General features: G+C 44.7%; 1 protein-coding gene across 1 annotated transcript in view; it reads left to right on the top strand.

The window, feature by feature from the left end:
* Positions 1-19725, top strand: part of COLEC12 (collectin subfamily member 12) — a 220956-nt gene that overhangs the window by 161578 nt on the left and 39653 nt on the right. The window contains exon 5 of the mRNA XM_077492546.1: positions 17848-18894. Coding sequence (XP_077348672.1) covers positions 17848-18894 — 1047 coding nt within the window. The remainder of the gene's footprint in view (positions 1-17847; positions 18895-19725) is intronic.

A 19725-nucleotide genomic window follows, 5' to 3' on the forward strand; every position in this document is an offset into this window, starting at 1 on the left:
TCGTTCGCCCCTCCTTTCCTGGCCGGCTGGGTAGCGTGCTCGACAAGGGTCTGTTGTGGACTTTGGGGGGACCCCCACACCGATTTTTTTCGGCGTTGGGGTTCCCCTTTAAGTCCATACCAGGTGGCGGGGCCAGCGGCGTCTCCTTCGCGGGCCCCGCCTACCTGCAGACCCGCTCAAAATGAGCGGACTTTTCTCCGGGCGGGAAAAGTCCGCTCATTTCAAGAGTACGGCATACACACTGCCGGAATGTCCGCCGAAATGCGAGTCCAGCGGGAAGATTGGAGTGCAAAACTTCTTTCTAAGTCCGCCGTACTTTCGGGTCAAAAAATATGCCGGAGGCTACACACGGGGGGATTGTCTGGCGGACTTGAGTTTGCCGGACTTTTCCACCCGCTTGTTTGATCGTGTGTACGCGGCATAAATAGCACTGCCCCTCTGCAGTTGGGGGATTTGGGAAATGGATAGAGTTTGGACAGGATTCCCGCTGGTTAGGGCAGGGTATTTAGCGTTAGAGAGAGTTTCCTGTTGAGGAGGGACAGAACAGGGATACTGCAACTGGCTCTTCTATCTGAGGACTCTAGAGCTGGGACAGATACCTTTTAATCGATCTGCTAAGTGCATCTGCACCACTGCTCTGCCTTTCAGCCACCATCTTTACTCAGACACTGCTTCGCTAATGTAAACATTATTAAAGTGACACCTCAAGTGCTGGGACTATGTTAATGTACCGCCAACGTTGCTGAGAACTATTGTACCCAAGTTGCCTGTGTTATCAAGACTCTGATGTTTTGGGTATGTTAAGTAAGCACTTTGCCACTGCCCTCTACATGTTATTTGTTACTTCTAATTAACCAAATAATAACAGTGCCATTTTCCTTGGTCTCTGTGTGCCTTTACTGCAACTTGGGTACCAATCCACTGGCTCTGCCCACACGTTCACCCTCCAATCCCACACTGTGACAGCTTGCAGGGCAGTCTCTTCTAGCACTGGCTGTCACATTTTATAAAGAGAGCGGTTATACAGGGCTCTGCTCATACAGCCATGTTTACAAAAGGTGAATTTCGCTTTTAAAATTTTTGCCTTCCTAATTTCCTTTTTCACACTCTTTTGTATTTTTGTAACTTTCCAGTCATTTAAATACTCGTCTTTCTGTTTTGTGTCGCTTGTTGACAGTATTTCCTCCCAATCTTCATTTTTGGGCTCTCCTTTATTTTCTTTGCAAATTAAATACAATTATGCATTTTATGGTCAATGCTACCCAGAATTACATTTATTTGAACATTTGTAATGTTTGTGATCAACAGGTCCAATAGAGCGTCTTTTCTAGTTGGGGCTTCTATATATGCCTCATACATTTATCAGGTAATAGGTTTATAAGGTTTCATTCACACAGTTGTTAAAGCCTGTATACCCTGAATGTTTTTTTTTTATTGTGCTCCTAGCCAACAGGTCCTGCATGCAGGCAGCCTATTCAGGTCTGTTAGTACTGCGCAGACACAACTGCTAATTTGACAAGTGTAGGTTAGTAGCCCCAAATACAGTGTGAATCTGCATGCCTGTCCAATTAGAACAAGTGGTTGTGTCCATACAGCCGCTGCATCCTAAAAGGGCTGCCTGTAAGCACACATCATTAATTGTGGGGGGGGGGGGGGGGGGGGGAATTATACCATATTCAAATATTTAACTTGGCATTCACACCCATGTGTAATTCCACCTATGGTGGCTCAGCACTATCACAACACACTCTCCATGGACAAGATCATCTTCAAGCTGTCTTTGATATCACTTCTCACACAAAGACAGACACCACCACCTTTTCTATATATCTTTCCACAAGAGAGCACAGACAGAAAATAAAAGCAGCCTAGTCATTTGAAGAATCAAACCGGATTATTCAAAACCAACCAAATTATATTGAAAATGTCAAAAAGGGATTATGGCAGTGTTTAAAAAATAAATTGTACATATATAATAAAATGTAAGTCTTATTAATACATAAACTCTCAACATAGAGATAAGATTTAATAAAATAATTGACAGAGCATATACACAATATTTTTTACTGGTCGCTGGTCCCACAAAAATAAGGATGGTCAAAGATAGATGTTATATCCCAACATGTTTCACCAGCATTGGCTTCTTCAGGGGATTATTTCGGACCACCAGTATTCACACAGCTCTGGTAAAAATCCAGAAATTTTTCATCAATTATTATATATGAAAGAAGATAAACAACACAAAAAAAAAAAAAAAACAGAGGAAACACATATATAGCATCCGTCATGGCTCCAAAAGTATATACCCATCTCCACCAAACCAAACCGAGTAGGCACTAAATGGGAAAACCAGGCCAGCCCAAACAAGGGATGGTGGGGAAGGCCGTGCACAAAAAAAAGGGAAGGAAAGGAATTTTAATCTTGTTTATTGGGCATGAATCATTGTCCAATAAGAAGGGCTAAAGGGCCTCAACTTGTACTTACTATGCTCAGATATATAAAGAGATTAATACGGGGCTCCTAAAAGGTGTTGTAGTGATGAAATCACTGTCTTGTTAAGTTGCCTTGAATAGACATTACAAAGAGACAGAAGGTACAGGAAATAAATCCAGATGCGGACAGCTCAATCTTGTTTAAGCTTCATATTTTATTCTTCAAACTAAAAAATACTGTATATATCAATATCCAGATTAGGTGTTATGTTATCAGGAATTATCAGGGTTATCAGGAATATGTTAATATCCAGATTAATTATTTAAAGCGGGGCTGTATTGGCAGCCACTAAAAATCAGGATATCAAAAATCAAGTGACAGATGAAATAACCAACCCAGGGCTCCAGGCGGTTGTGCGTGACAGATGGATCATGTGATGCGTACAGCATCATCCATAGAGAATGGCATGAACAATGTCATCTACAAGGAGATGGACAAGAACGTCCACCAATAACGCTCGCGCCAGCGGATCCCTAGGATAGGCTAGGCATGGCCAAGGGCAAAACCGGTCAAGGTGTAAACCATTGGGAATAAGTAGGGGCCAACATGAGATCCCAAATGTATCCCGTCGGTCCAGAAGGGGAAAAAGGGAAAAGGATAGGCCCAGCCTTTCCGTCCCTTTTTTTTGTAGCCTGGTCCTTGTATACCCCCCGTGGCTGTGCACGGCCTCCCCTATTGACCTTTGTTTGGGCTAACCTGGTTTCCCATTTGGTGCTTACTCAGTTTGGTTTGGTGGAGGTGGGTATATACTCTTGGAGCCATAACGGATGCTATATATGTATTTTCTCTGTTTGTTTGTTTTTTGGGGGGGGGGTTGTGTTGTTCATCTTTGTCTTCTTTCATATCTGATAATTGCTGAAAATTTTTTGCATTTTTACCAGAGCTGTGTAAATACTAGTAGTCCTAGATAATCCCCTGAAGAAGCCAATGCTGGTGAAACATGTTGGGATAAAACATTTATCTTTGACCATCCTTGTTTTTGTGGGACACCAGCGACCAGTAAAGAATATTGTGTATATGCTCTGTCAATTATTTTATTGAACCTTATCTCTATGTTGAGATTTTATATATTAATAAATACTTACATTTTATTATATATGTACAATTTCTCTTTTGAGCACCGCCATAATCCCATCCTTTTTGAAATTTTCAACTCTCGATAGCAGGGATGAGGTGCTGGATATTCTAGAGTCGCTCAATTCACCTTTCTAGTTTTAACCAAATTATATTGTTCTTCATGCATACAGCTTTAAAATGTTGCTGGCCAAACATCTGGCATTCAAATAGATATTTTAATCCACCATGTAATTTTACATTTAGATTTACCCTATAAAGTTTGCTGTAAATATTTTGACTCTATTCACCAATGTTTGTCTATCAGATAGGGTTCTTCTTGTCACCTGCTATAGTCCTCACGTTATTCTATTTTAGTGTCCTCCTGTAGTGACCCCTCCTGACCTATCTGCCCCTTTATTTTCTAACTTAGCCTTTCCCCGTCTGTCCTACTTTAAGAAAGCCTTCAAACTTCTCCTACAGCCTTAGCACAACAGGCCCTCTTCCATTTGCAGATACCAAAGACAACATTCCAGAGAATATACCCTTGAAGAATCTTACTGTTTAGTTCTCCAAATCGATTTTAAGGATCTTCCACCTTTCATGTATTCTGTCATTGATATAAACATGAACCAATATCGTCACTGATTTTCCCAGAAGACTGCACCAAGATACAAGTCATATTTTGGGCATCCTCTGCAACAAAAATGTGTTAAATTACACCTAAAGGGATTCAGAACCTGCCACTTTCCTCATTAGAACATTGCAATTGCAGCAGCTTATTGAAAATGATAAAGTCACTGTTATTTTCATTCACTTTTCACATGGACACAGACAAACAGCTATTTTTTAATATCCTTGCAATGTACATAGATCACTCAGAGCAGAATGTTTTTTTTTTCTCTCAACAAAAGTTACTCTTTAACCCTTCCACTAAATTAGTGGAATTAGTGCACCAAGAGAATAAAAAAATGCTTTAAAAAAGAGATGGACTCATGGTGCAGGATATCAGATCTGATCAAAATTAATTAAATAGAAAATATAGAAGAGTTTTGTGACAATAAAAAAACAAAGTCAAGAGCAGAAAATAACTTTTCATATGAGACTGTTTTGATTCCATTACTTATGCATAACGACTACAGCCATGAACATTAAAAACGTCTTGCCAGATTATTTTTTGTATAACTTCAATCTGTGATGTATTTTGCTAGGCTAACAAAGTTGCTGCCTGAAATAATGCATTATGTTGCCTCTTGGTACATCGCACTTATTGAGTAAAGCAAGGATAAAAGCTGTATAATTATACATTTAATATTTATCTTATTTTCTATAGAAAATTCACGTTGTTGTGAACATATTTAATAAAGTCATGGCTCTGCGAGCCACAGGCAGACACTCACAGCTTAATGACTGATTAAATTACACAGCAATGATAATGTAGGAATATACCGTACCAACCAATCAAAAATCATGCTTTATTGTTCAATTAAAACTCAAAAGATTCAGTTTATTATAGGTATACATTACTAAAATACATTTAAAAATGTGTTAATTTATTTTACAAAATAAATATTTACTATTGCATATCTTTCTATTCTGATATTCCTAGCCAGCAGGTGGAGCTCTAGGTTTTAAATATGTTTCCTAAGCTAACTGTAATTACATTGCTGCAAAAGCCTGACATCAGAGACGAAAAAGTGAAGTTCAAGTTACATAGACTGCTTAAAGTGGAGGGCCACCCTAAAAAAAAAAAAAAAAAAAAAAAAAAAAAAACCTTAAAACAATTCTTTAAATAATTTAAAAAACATTTGAAAAAAAAAGTTTTTTAACTTACCAGAAATAGCTGCTGCTAGGCAGATCGTCCTAATCTGCCTCTTCCTATTCCACGGTGATCTTCAGTCTTCTACTCCTTGCGTTGTCTTCTGGGGAATGGGGCACGCTGTGTTCTGGGAACTGTGTGTGTCCCAGAACACAGCGCACCCCATTCACAAAGCGATGCGCGACTCGCGCATGTGCAATAGGAAACGGGCAGTGAAGCCGCAAGGCTCCACTGCCCGTTTCCCTTAGTACGAATGACGGTGTCGGGACCCGAGAGCCGAGGGACAGGTTGGCCTCGGGCGCTTGACATCGCGGGCACCCTGGATAGATAAGTGTGCTTATTACAAGTCAGCAGCTACAGTGTTTGTAGCTGCTGACTTTTAAAAGAAAAATTCTTCAGCTGGCTCCCCTCTTTAATGAGCAAGAGGAGTGACTTACCTTCTCCATCCCTGTTCTGTTTGTTAGAAAGAGACAGATTGAAAAAGGGCCCATTCCTGCTCTGTTTTCTCTTTGCAATTATGAGAATGCCCTGCAAAATCAATATGTGTGTAGATTTAAAGTTTATTTGTAAAAAATATATATATATATATGTTGTGTGTTTATATATAGATAGATATATATATCTATATATATCTCAAGTAATACATTTATAAAGCATTCCAGCCATGGTGGAAGGAAAGAAAATTTAATAATCTGCGGGCTGCTTTAGTCTGGGTGAGGAAGGGGCAGTGTTCTAAGCTTGTCAAGGTCTTTTGCATTGTACAGTTCATTTAGCACTGATAGGAAAAAGCAAAGTGATGAGTTCCTCAGTTGCTGAACAGATAAAGTGTGAACGGGTCTTAACTATAGTGTTCAACTGCAATACAGTTTCTACAATAATACCTGTATATATATATATATATATATATATATATATATATATATATATATATATATATATACTGAGCAAAATTATAAACACTTTTGTGTTTGCCCCTATTTATCATGAGCTGAACTGAAAGATCTACGACTTTTTCTATGCACACAAAAGGCCTGTTTCTCTCAAATATTGTTCACAAATCTGTATAAATCTGTGTTAGTAATAGTGAGCACTTCTCCTTTGCTGAGATAATCCAACCCCCTCACAGGTGTGGCATATCCAGATGCTGATTAGACAGCATGATTATTGCACAGGTGTGCCTTAGGCTGGCCACAATAAAAGACCACTCTAAAATGTGCAGTTTTATCACACAGCACAATGCCACAGATGTCACAAGTTTTTGAGGGAGCGTGCAATTGGCAGGCTGACTGCAGGCCTGTTCACCAGAGCTGTTGCCCTTGAATTGAATGTTCATTTCTCTACCATAAGCCATCTCCAAAGACGTTTCAGAGAATTTGGCAGTCCATCCAACTAGCCTCACAACTGCAGATCACGTGTAACCACACCAGCCCAAGACCTCCACATCCAGCATCTTCACCTCCAAGATCGTCTGAGACCAGACACCTGGACAGCTACTGCAACAATCGGTTTGCATAACCAATGAATTTCAGCACAAACTGTCAGAAACCATCTCAGGGAAGCTTATCTGCATGCTCGTCGTCCTCATCGGGGTCTCGACCTGATTGCAGTTCATCAGTGTAAGGCCGCGTACACACGGGGGGACTGTCTGTCCAACTTAGTCCGCTGAAACACATTTCAGCGGACAGTCCGCTCGTGTGTGGGCTTCAGCGGACTTTTTCAGCGGACAGTCTGGCGGACTAAGTATTTCGGAATGTTGGAAATACTGTCCGCTGGACTCGCATTTCGGCGGACAATCCGCCCGTGTGTGTGCCAGTCCGCCCTACTTTTGAAATGAGCGGACTTTTCCCGCCCGGAGAAAAGTCCGCTCATTTCGAGCGGGTATCCAGGTAGGCGGGGCCCGCGACGGAGATGTCGCTGGCCCCGCCGCCTGGTATGGACTTAAAGGGGAACCCCAACACCGAAAAAAATCGGTGTGGGGGTCCCCCCCAAGTCCACAACAGACCCTTGTCCGAGCACGCTACCCGGCCGGCCAGGAAAGGGGGGCGAGCGAGCGCCCCCCCTCCTGAGCCGTACCAGGCCGTTTGCCCTCAACATGGGGGGTGCCTTGGGGAAGGGGGGGCCGCGCGGCCCCCCCACCCCAAAGCACCTTGTCCCCATGTTGATGAGGACAAGGGCCTCTTCCCGACAACCCTGGCCGTTGGTTGTCGGGGTCTGCGGGCGGGGGGCTTATCGGAATCCGGGAGCCCCCTTTAATAAGGGGGCCCCCGGATACCGGCCCCCCACCCTATGTGAATGAGTATGGGGTACAATGTACCCCTAGCCATTCACCTGTGAAAAAAAGTACAAAAAAAACACAACACAGGGTTAAAATATTTTATTGCACAGCTCCGGGGGGTCTTCCGTCTTCGGGGGTCTTCTCGCCGGACTCCTCCGCTATCTTCTTGTAGCTCTTTTGCTAGCGGAGGAGTCCGGCTTTCTTCCTCGCCGCCGGCCTCTTCTCCCGACTTCGGGGGTCTTGTCCCCCTCTTCGGTTCTTCTGCCGGGCCACCGCGCCTTCTTATAGCTCTTTTACAGGCGGTGGCTCGCTCGCCCCCCTTTCCTGGCCGGCCGGGTAGCGTGCTCGGACAAGGGTCTGTTGTGGACTTGGGGGGGACCCCCACACCGATTTTTTTCGGCGTTGGGGTTCCCCTTTAAGTCCATACCAGGCGGCGGGGTCAGCGACGTCTCCGTCGCAGGCCCCGCCTACCTGGATACGCGCTCGAAATGAGCGGACTTTCCTCCGCGTGTGTGGGCGAGTCCGTTCATTTCAAAAGTAGGGCGGATAGTATGGTGGACTTAGTCCGCTGTATTAGTCCGCTCAAAAAGTGCCGTGTGTGGGCAAGTCCGTTCATTCGAAAGTATGACGGACTGTCTGTCGGATTGTCTGACGGACTAAGTTGGCCAGACAGTCCGCCCGTGTGTATGCGGCTTAACTGTCTTGAGTGGGCAAATGCTCACATTCGATGGCGCTTGGCACTTTGGAAAGGTGTTCTCTTCACAGATTAATCCCGGTTTTCACTATACTGGGCAGATGGTAGACAGCGTGTATGGCGTTGTGTGGGTGAGCGGTTTGCTGATGTAAATGTTGTGGATCAAGTGGCCCATTGTGGCAGTGGGGTTATGGTATGGGCAGGCGTATGCTATGGTCAACAAACACAGGTACATTTTATTGATGGCATTTTGAATGCACAGAGATACTGTGACGATACCGTGACGAGATCTTGAGGCCCATTGTTGTGCCATTCATCCACGACATCACCTCATGTTGCAGCATGATAATGCATGGCCCCATGTCACCCACTGAGAATGTTTGGGATGCTCTGGATCAGCGTATACGTCAGCGTGTTCCAGTTCCTGCCAAATTAATATGCAGCAACTTTGCACAGCCATTGAAGTGGAATGGACCAACATTCCACAGGCCACAATCAACAACCTGATCAACTCCATGCGAAGGAGATGTACTGCACTGCGTGAGGAAAATGGCGGTCAAACCGGATACTGACTGATTTTTGGACCCCCCCCCCCAAAACAGTAAAACTGCACATTTTAGAGTGGCATTTTATTGTGGCCAGCCTAAGGCCCACCTGTACAATAATCATGCTGTCTAATCAGCATCTGGATATGCCACATCTCTGAAGTAGATGGATTATTTTGGCAAAGGGGTGCTCACTAACACAGATTTAGACAGATTTGTGAAAAATATTTGAGAGAAATAGGCCTTTTGTGTACATAGAAAAAGTTGTAGATCTTTCAGTTCAGTTCATGATAAATCGGGGCAAACACAAAAGTGTTGTGTTTTTACTTTTGCTCAGTGTATGTGTGTGTGTGTGTGTTTGTGTGTATATATATATATATATATATATATATATATAGAAAGGCCAGTATGGTGGCCTGGAATTATGGGAGGAGCCCGGTGGGGTATATAACTAGCCCGTTCGCCTACCTTCCTCGTCGGTTCCGGTGCGCGATATCTGATACGTCAGAGATCAAGGGCCGACTGTTCGAGACCAAACGTAGCGAGTTGTGTTCATGAGTTCCCGTGTTTGTCCCGATCGTGTCCGTGTTGTCAGTCTTCTTGTCGGCGTTGGCGTTCGTGTGTTTTCCGTCCGAGTGTTGCAATACTCAAAGAAATTGCCATTGTCGTTCAACGCGTCTGGGCTGGCTGTCGCAGGTAGGGCTTCGGCACCCATTTTATTTCATGTGTTACAATGTCACTTAAACACGATAGCCCGAACTCACGAACCTCTCACTTTTCATTTCACAAACGTTTTTAAACCGTGTCACTCGTACTCGTTACCTCATGTCACTACTCCTTTCCTTTCGAAGGAAAGTCGTTATTTCGTTTCGAGACATGTCGGTCGTGCCACGTCAGGCACTTCGGTTCGAGCCGAAACGATTCCCCGATCATTTCTTGAAAATATTCGAATCGTTCGAATCACTTCAATACCACAGCCGACTGCTCGTTACGTTAAATTCAAGCAGTCCGGACCATTTCAAATGCCATGTCGTTTCAAACAGTAAATTGGTCCGGCCGTTGCAATACGATTCATATATTCGAAATCATTTCAATCATTTAATTCCGTTCGAATTATTGCAATCATTTCATGTCATTTCGTATCATTTCAATCTCTCTTATGTCAGATCGAATCATTTCAGTCATTTCAATCATTTCTAATCATTTCATCATTTCTGTCACTTACCGCGCTCCGGTGCGAATCCTGTCGCATCCCCGATGCACCGATTCGCTTCGAAGTGCCCCAGTTTCGGCCTCATTTCTGTACATGCTCCAGAGACTGAGTCACTCGCAGGTTCAGGCACAGTCCCTGATTCTAGTCTTTGTCATGGCATACCATTTCGGTCACCTATTACGCTCCGATTCGAATCCCGTCGCATTCATTGATGCACCGATTCGTTCCGGTGTGCCCAGCTGTTACGCCTCATTTCAGTACATGCTCCAGAGACGGATTCTTTGTTGTAACCATCAGTCCAGTTGTTGATTCTTGTCTCTGTCATGGCATATCATTTCTGTCACTTATCACGCTCCGATTCGAATCCTGTTGCATTTATTGATGCACCGATTTGTTCCGGTGTGCCCAGCTGTCACGCCTCATTTCTGTACATGCTCCAAAGACAGGATTCATTTGTTTCATTCATGGGCTCATCCTCTGATTCTTGTCTTTGTCATGGGTATCATTTCATCTCACCTATCACGCTCCGGTACGAATAGTCACATCTGTGTACCAAATTCGTCTCGGCGTGCCCTAGGACTGGCCTCATTTCAGTACATGCTCCAGAGTCCGTTTCGTGCTCGGTCGCAAGATTGTGGCATGGCGATCCGGACCTCTGTCATGGCAGATTCACTCATTTCACTGTCACATGCCGCTTCCCGGTATGAGTCCAGTTGATTCTTCAAGTTTGGATTCCTACTGGGGGCCTTGCTCATCGGCCTCATTTCACTATAAATTGCTTCAAAGTTTCATACCTGCTAAAAAAAAAAAAAAAAAGAGAGAGGAAAAAAAAAAAGAAAGGAAAGCAACATTTCATTTGTTTGTTTCATTTTTTATTTATTTTATTTCATTTCATTTCTAAAACTCACCTCCATGAAGTCACTATTTTAGCTAGCCATTTCTGTTCAGGTATAGAACTCTCAAACAAACTTCACCTCGTCTCCTCAGGTCAGTCAAGTCTTCAGTAGGTCCACCCTGCACCTGGTGGGACGGTGCCTCCTTAGGTAAGGAAAAAAAAAAAAAACATCATCTGGGAGGAAACGCTCATGAGCGGAAGCATCCTTCTTGTTAAGCATATATTCTTTTTCAGGAGTCTCCAACGAGTCTTGTAATCCATGTCACCCACATGTAGGTTCCGTGTAGGAGAAAACCCGAACCCGAGGACTAATAGGCTCGCCAGGCCTGGATTACGCCACCATGTCCCGGGCTGGCAGCGAGGACCTCACTGCCCCTTTATCTCCGTCTCTAGTCTCAGAGAGTGGCAGCCAACGGTCCCTCAGAGCATGGACTATTCCTAAGCTGACAGCTGAGCTTAGGCGCAGAGGCGTACCCTTTCCGGCAACAGCCAGAAAGGCCGAGCTTTTCAGGCTCCTCTTTCCTCCCCCAGCTGCGGCTGAGGCTAGTACCCAGCAGGCCTCCCTGGGCGCTATCGCTTCTTCTATTTCGCAGCTCCATACCTTGGTGTCTTCCCTGACGACCTCAATGTCAGAGGTCCAGAATCGGGTGGCCCTCCTCGAGACCCGCCCGCCCGTGTCTCCTCCAGTACCAGCATCCCAGGCGGTGACTAACCCTCTCGCAGGTACCACCGGGTGTACATCAGTGGTGTACCCTTCTCATCTGGTATCAGCTAGCATCAGGAAGGACATCCTAGAGGGAAAGGACGTCAATCTGGCTTCGCTTCTCATCTCCATTCATGAACTTGCGGAGAACAAGGCTTATACATGGGGGGACGTGTCGGTGGTCCTCAAGACCAAAGACCCCAGGCTGGACAGGAAGCTTTCTGTCACCGAATTCACATTGGCCTTCGGCATGATGAGGGACATCATCTGCTCAGTCTCCCCTGGCAGGAGGGAGGAGCTGGATCGCTACCTCCATGTGGTAGTAGATCTGGGTTATAAATACGGCGGTTTTTCATTTTACGACTACCACCGCTCCTTCTTAGCTAAGGCGGCCGCCAGGCTCTTCCAGTTCCAGACGCCTACTGATTGGAGCGTCATGGATACCGAGCTATTTTGCCGCCACTTCGCAGGGCTACGGTCTCCTCTCTGTGCGATTTGCCAGTCGGCTACTCATACCGCGACTTGGTGTGCTAGCTCAGTGGCAGCCCCGCCCTCAGACGGTCCTTCTACCTCAGGTACCGCTCAGGGCCCACAGGCGCCGGCACGCCTGCCGCAGACGGATAAATTTGGGTGCCCGGTCAAGACCATGGGAGGTGCAGCAATCTGCAACAATTACAATAGCGGCTCATGCAATTTTAGTCAGTGCAGGCTGCTCCACGTATGCACGCAGTGTCATAGGGCTCATCCCAGGCTCATGTGTGAGGTCAAACAGATTAAGAAGTCTTGACTAAGCCGGGTCAACGTCTCGTGGCTCAGCACCTACCTTACCGACCATCCTACCCCCTCACTATCCGTCTACCTTGTTCAGGGCTTCACTCAAGGCTTTCACACTGGACCTATTTCTCTCCCTCACCTCACGCACGAATGCCAGAACCTGTGGTCAGCAGCTATGAATGAACGAGCCATTGACCAATTACTACAGTCAGAGTTAGACCGAGACTTCATCATAGGCCCTTTCACACAGCCCCCATTCAACACCTGGAGAGTCAGCCCTATTGGGCTTGTCAAGGGCAAGTTCTCAAATAAACTCAGATTGGTGTACGATTTGTCAGCGCCTCATTCCTCTTCTGTCCCCAGTCTTAATTCCCTTATCCCCTCAGAGGAGTTCTCCCTCAAGTATGCATCCGTAGACACGGCCATCCAGGCCATTCTCAAAACAGGCACAGGAACCTGGCTCTCCAAGGCCGACATCTCGGACGCCTTCAAGCTCCTTCCCATCCATCCATCTCTCTGGTGCTGGCATGGCATCAAGTGGAAGGAGCGGTACTATTTCGCCACCAAACTAACATTCGGGTCCAAAAGCAGCCCCTGGCTCTTCGATACTTTCGCACAGACTCTCACGTGGATCCTGCTGCACGTAGCCCAGTGTCGGGGAGTCATACACTATCTGGATGACTTCCTGCTGATCGAGCCACCCGGCTCACCTCCAGGAGATCTGGATAAATTAAGGGCAGTCTTCAGTAACCTCAACGTCCCCATTGCCGAGCACAAGGTGGATGGTCCGACGCAGACCATCACCTTTCTCGGGGTCAGCCTAGACACCAACACCATGCAGGCCAGCCTCCCCCCGGATAAACTGGCCCGCATCAGGACGGTCCTGAGGGACTTCACCCGTGCCAGAACTTGCACCAAAAGACAGCTACAGTCCCTACTCAGCATGCTGAATTTCGCCATGCGCATCATCCCTCAGGGTCACGCATTCGTGTCACGCCTATTAGTCTTACTGTCCCTCTCACAGGACCCGGAGCAAGTCCTCAGCCTGGATCCCGCGGCGATAGCAGACCTTGCTATGTGGGAGGAGTTCCTATCCTCTTGGAATGGCGTGTCCCTGTTCATTCCCTCTGTGTCTTCCCTTTCACCCCAGGTGGTGACCTACGCAGCGGCCTCCACAGGCTTTGCGGCAATTTTTGGCCATCTGTGGCTCGCAGCTCCCTGGCCTCCCCAGATACTGGCTATTCCTGGCTTCGCCGAGACGTCCTCCCTCTTTGAGTTGTACCCCATCGTAGCTGCAGCACACACATGGGGCCGCAGTTGGTCGGGGCAAACGGTGACCTTTTTTACAGATAATTTAGCCACTGCGGAGATCATTAATAAAGGCAGATCCAACTCTCTAGCGATTATGTCCTTTCTTCGTCGACTGGTCCAGCTCTCTTTATCATTTCAGTTCAACATCCATTGTTCCTTTATCCCCGGTAAATTCAATCAGGCAGCGGACGCCCTCTCCCGCTTTAACTTTGTCTCTTTTTTTGATCAGGTACCCGGAGCTGGACCAACATCAGCAGCTATCCCGGACTGGTCTCAGCTGACCCTGGATTAGCACCACACCTCCTAGCGGCCACCCAACTCATCGAGCACTCCCTCTCACGCAATACCCTCAAGGCCTATCAATCGGCCTGGAGGGCCTTAAACCGCTTCATGACGTGTCACAGCACAGAGACGTCCCGTGTCAAGCAAGTCCTAGCCTTCATTTCCTACTGCCACTCGGAGCTGGCGTTGTCCTTTAATACGATCCGGCTATATCTGGCCGGTGTACAACATTTCTCGTCCCTCCAGGACCCTACCGAACCTTCCTTGTTTTCTTATCACGCCGTGCGGGCTGTTATGCGCGGCGTCCAGAAGCGCCAGCCAGTGGCCCGCACCAAACGGCTGCCTATTACAGGGGACGTTTTTAGAGATATGTCAGATATTCTGGCCACTTCACCTTTCGGTCTCCGCATGAGTATCGTCTTGCAAGCAGCCATACACCTGGCCTTCTACGGCTTCTTACGGCCAGGCGAGTTTACTTGTAATGGCCCCACAGCACGTATGCTGTGCAAGCACCACCTGGTCCGATACGAAGACCATTACGTTCTACACTTAGCAGTCTCCAAGACGCAGCAGCTTGGCTCGGGTACGGACATACACTTCTATAAAACCAACAACCGCTGGTGCCCGGTCGCCGTTCTCACCCGCTTGTTAACCCTTCTGGCCGGTCAACCAGGGTCTGGTCCGCTTCTGCCATTTCACACTAAACCACTGAACGCTGCCCAGTTTATGGAACATGTCAGGATACTTCTGGGCATCCTTCACCTCAATCCTACTCACTACTCCGGACATTCTTTCCGTATCGGAGCAGCTTCAACCGCCTCCCGCCAAGGGGTCCCGGACCATGTTATCAAGAAGTTGGGCAGATGGAAGTCCACCTGTTTCGCCCGTTACATACCCAATCCGCAAGTGGAGATGGCCCAGGCCTTTGTCAAACTCACCCAGTCTCAAACTTGAAACAATAAAATACAACCCCTACCTGAATGTTTTGCCCCCTTATTTTGGTATACGTACGTTAGACCAGGGCACACTTTCAGGTCCATTTCAAGGAAGAGAGTTTATGTTAACCTTGTTTGTCATCCTTATCCGTATCGGTCAGAGGGCTCTGGACCATAAATAGAAAGGCCAGTATGGTGGCCTGGAATTATGGGAGGAGCCCGGTGGGGTATATAACTAGCCCGTTCGCCTACCTTCCTCGTCGGTTCCGGTGCGCGATACCCACCCACCCATCCCCTTTTTAGGGCATTTCTCAGGCATTATACTCCTCATGAGAGTACTCATTTCACTCCATTTCATATTCATCTCATTTATACCCATTTCTCTATCTAGGGTATGCCCCCTTATTTTGGTATACCGTACGTTAGACCAGGGCACACTTTCAGGTCCATTTCAAGGAAGAGAGTTTATGTTAACCTTGTTTGTCATCCTTATCCGTATCGGTCAGAGGGCTCTGGACCATAAATATATATATATATATATATATATATATATATATATATATATATATATATATATACACAGTGTCTCACAAAAGTACACCCCTCACATTTTTGTAATATTTTATTATATTTTTTCATGTGACAACACTGTAGAAATTACACTTTGTTGCAAAGTAAAGTGAGTATACAGCTTGTACAACAGTGTAAATTTGCTGTCCCCTCAAAATAACTACCACCACCATGCACGAATGTAGGCAAGACACACTTGTCTTTGTACTCCTCACCTGGTTGCTGCCCCACGCGCTTGACACCATATGAACCAAATAAGTGTATCTTGGTCTCATCAGACCAGAGGACATGGTTCCAATAATCCATGTCCTTAGTCTGCTTGTCTTCAGCAAACTTCGGGGGTTGTTTGTGCATCATCTTTATAAGAGGCTTCCTTCTGGGACGACAGCCATGCAGACCAATTTAATGCAGTGTGTGGTCTGGGCACTGACAGGCTGACCCCACCCCTTCAACCTCTGCAGCAATGCTGGCAGAACTCATATGTTTTTATGTTATTTCCCAAAGACAACCTCTGGATATGACGCTGAACACATGCACTCAACTTCCTTCGTTGACCATGGTGAGGCCTATTCTGAGTGGAACCTGCCCTATTAAACCGCTGTATGTTCTTGGCCACCGTGCTGCTGCTCAGTTTCAGGATCTTGGCAATCTTCTCTTAGCCTAGGCCATCTTTATGTAGAGCAACTATTCTTTTTTTCATATCCTCAGAGAGTTCTTTGCCATGATGTGCCATGTTGAACTTCCAGTGACTAGTATGAGAGAGTGAGAGCGATAACACCAAATTTAACACATTTGTTCCCCATTTACCCCTGAGACCTTGTAACACTACGAGTCACATGACACCGGGGAGGGAAAATGTCTAATTGGGCCCAATTTGGACATTTTCACTTAGGGGTGTACTCACTTTTGTTGCCAGAGGTTTAGACATGAATGGCTGTGTGTTGTGTTATTTTTAGGGTACAGCATGAAAAGATATAATGAAATATTTACAAAAATGTGAGGGGTGTACTCACTTTTGTGAGACACTGTATATATATATATATATATATATATATATATATACAGTGGGGAAAATAGTTATTTTATCCTCTGCAGGTCTTGTAAGTTTGCGCACTTACAAAGACATTAAGGATCTATAATTTTTATCATAGGTGTATTTTAAATGATAAAGACAGAATATCAACCAAAAAATCTGAAAAAATCACATGATACAAATGTTATAAATTGAGTTGCAGTTCAGTGAGTAAAATAAGTATTTGATCCTCAAGCAAAACAAAACTTAGTACTTGGTAGAGAAACCCTTGTTGGCAAGCACAGAGGCAAGATGTTTCTTGTAGTTGGTTACCAGGTTTACACACATCTCAGGAGTGAGTTTCGTCCACTCTTCTTTACAGATCTTCTCTAAATCCTAAGGTTCCTTGGCTTTCGCTTGTCAACTCGAAGTTTTAGCTCCCGCCATAGATTTTCTATAGGTTTAAGGTCTGGAGACTGGCTAAGCCACTCCCTGACCTTAATGTACTTCTTTTTGAGCCATTCCTTTGTTGCCTTGGTGGTATTTTTTGGGTCATTGTCATGCTAAAGTCATGTTTTGCTTGGGGATCAAGTGCTATTTTACTTTTACTGAACTGAAACCTAATTTGTAACATTTGTTTAATGTGTTTTTTTCTGGTTTTGTGGTTGATATTCTCTATCATTTAAAATGCACCTGTGATAAAAAAATTATAAACCCTTAATTTCTTTGTAAGTGGGCAAACTTACAGAATCTGCAGGAGATCAAATAATTATTTCCCCCACTGTATATGGTATTTCACTGTTTGCCTGGAGTTTGTTTTATTCTCATTAAAGTGATGGTTAATTAAACAGGAGAATACCAGAGTAGAAAGAGTATGCCCATAAACCTAAGAGGATGGTCTATCGTGGAGATTCACAGATAGCTGCAATGAGAAGAGCAGGGGCAATGCAGGGAATGGGATACAGGTACTAGCTTGAAATAGGGTGTTACAGTACATATCATGACAGTTTTTTTTAACCTGCCTTATCAACTGCTCTTCCCAAACATGAGCATGCTGAGATCAGGTGTGCAGCTAAATACCTGGTTTCATTGCCCGATCTAGCCAAAAATGTATGGATTGAGAAAATGTCATCTCAATTATAGGGGCAGATTTGTTACTTGTAAATTGTTTTGGACTAAGCACTGGATAACATTAACTGAGTGTTCAGACTGAACTATATATTACTTATATTATGTATTTACATGTGTTTAAGTTATTAAATATATTTTACAGATGACCAAGCAGGAGAAAAATCAGACAGTACCAACAGTGAGCTATCAAGTGTGAGGTCAGATATTGTGGCTATTCGCCAGCAACTACGAGAGATCACAGAAAAAAGCAGCAGGAACAAAGATGCGCTGGAGAAGCTAAAAGAGTCTGGAGACCTTATGGATGCTAAACAAAGTCAAATGAAAAGTGCATTAGACAATAACTCTCTAATGATTAATGGAATCAATCAAACATTGCAAGTCTATAACAGTTATGTCTCCAGTCTGCAACAAGATACCACCAGCCTTCAAACCAACCTTCAACACCAGATGCAGTCAAGCAATGTAATCATTATGAGTGTTAGCAATTTGAATTTAACACAAACCCAACAGAGGACAGTTATAAGCACTTTGCAAAGGTCTGTGGATGATACCAGCCAAGCTATACAACGTATCAAGAATGATTTTCTGAGCTTACAGCAGGCTGTTCTTCAAACTAAAAAGGATACAGAATGGCTGAGAGACAGGGTGCAAAACTTACAAAGCATAGCATCTAATAACTCGGTTCTTGTCAAGGCCAACAATGAGACAGTAGAAGATATGAGCAATCAGCTAAATGCTCTTAACGGCCAAATTGACAACATTACAGTAATCGCTCAGACAAATGAACAAAATCTAAAGGACCTGCAGGATTACCACAAAGAATATGAGAATAGGACGAATGCTAAATTCAACTATTTGGAAGAACGTTTCCAAAAATTTGAGGACGATATAGTAGGAATTATCAGCAACATTAGCCATACTGCTCACCATCTCAGGACGCTGACTAGCAATCTAAATGATGTGAGGACAACTTGCACTGAGACACTGACCAAGCACACAGAAGATTTAATTCAGTTAAATAATTCTCTCACCAATGTTCAACTGGACACAACATTTCTAAAAGCTCAGCAGGACAATATGAGGCTAAGATTAGATAATGAAGTAGCTAATTTATCAGTTATCATGGAAGAAATGAAGTTGGTTGACTCCAAGCATGGACAGCTGATTAGGAATTTCACAATACTTCAAGGTGAGAGCGTGTAATTGACTGTTTCTGGTTTTCTTTACACTGTCCTTTATTTTATGTAGTATGTTGTTGGAAAACCCTACTTATTTTAAAATGAAAACCAAATTTAGCTTAAAATAGATCTTCACCCTAAGTAAACAAATCATTTTTCTGTGCCGTTTCCAACATGCGTGAATCCTAGTAACAATTGTGTGAATGTTGTTGTGCAAACATTTATAAATACAGGTGTATCTCAAAAAATTAGAATATCATCAAAAAAGTTAATTTATTTCCAGTATGGTCTCCTTTCCACATGAGATTTCCACATGAGATCTGAAGCCTTACCATCTCACATGGACGGTCGGTTAGAGGATTCGCCTGAGAGGATCGTCTTACATGCCTGTAATGCCGCGTACACACGGTCGAACTGTTTGACGTACTTAGTCCGTTGAAACACATTTGAGCGGACAATCCGCTCGTGTGTGGGCTTCAGCGGACTTTTTCAGCGTGCAGTCCGGAGTGCTAAGAATTTCGGATTTTCCAAAAATCTGTCCGTCGTACTTTGGTTTCAGCGGACGATACGGTTGTCAGTATGCTAGTTCGACGGACTAAGAATGGCGCATGCCCAGAAAGGATTTACACGGCGGAAGGGTGCTTTGCTGTGTCTTGGACTTCCTATTTCTAGTCCCGTCGTACGTGCTGTACACGTCATCGCGCAAGCTTTTGACGGACTGTTTGTGTATCCGTGTGTGGTCAAGTCCGTTCAATGGAAGTACGACGGATTGTCAGTCGGATTGTATGACGGACTAAGTACGTCAAACAGTTCGACCGTGTGTACGCGGCATTAGATTCGCC

The sequence above is a fragment of the Lithobates pipiens genome, unplaced genomic scaffold (assembly GCF_037356315.1).
Source record: "Lithobates pipiens isolate NorthernLeopardFrog02 unplaced genomic scaffold, aLitPip1_a1.2 Scaffold_19, whole genome shotgun sequence".
Lineage (NCBI taxonomy): Eukaryota > Metazoa > Chordata > Amphibia > Anura > Ranidae > Lithobates > Lithobates pipiens.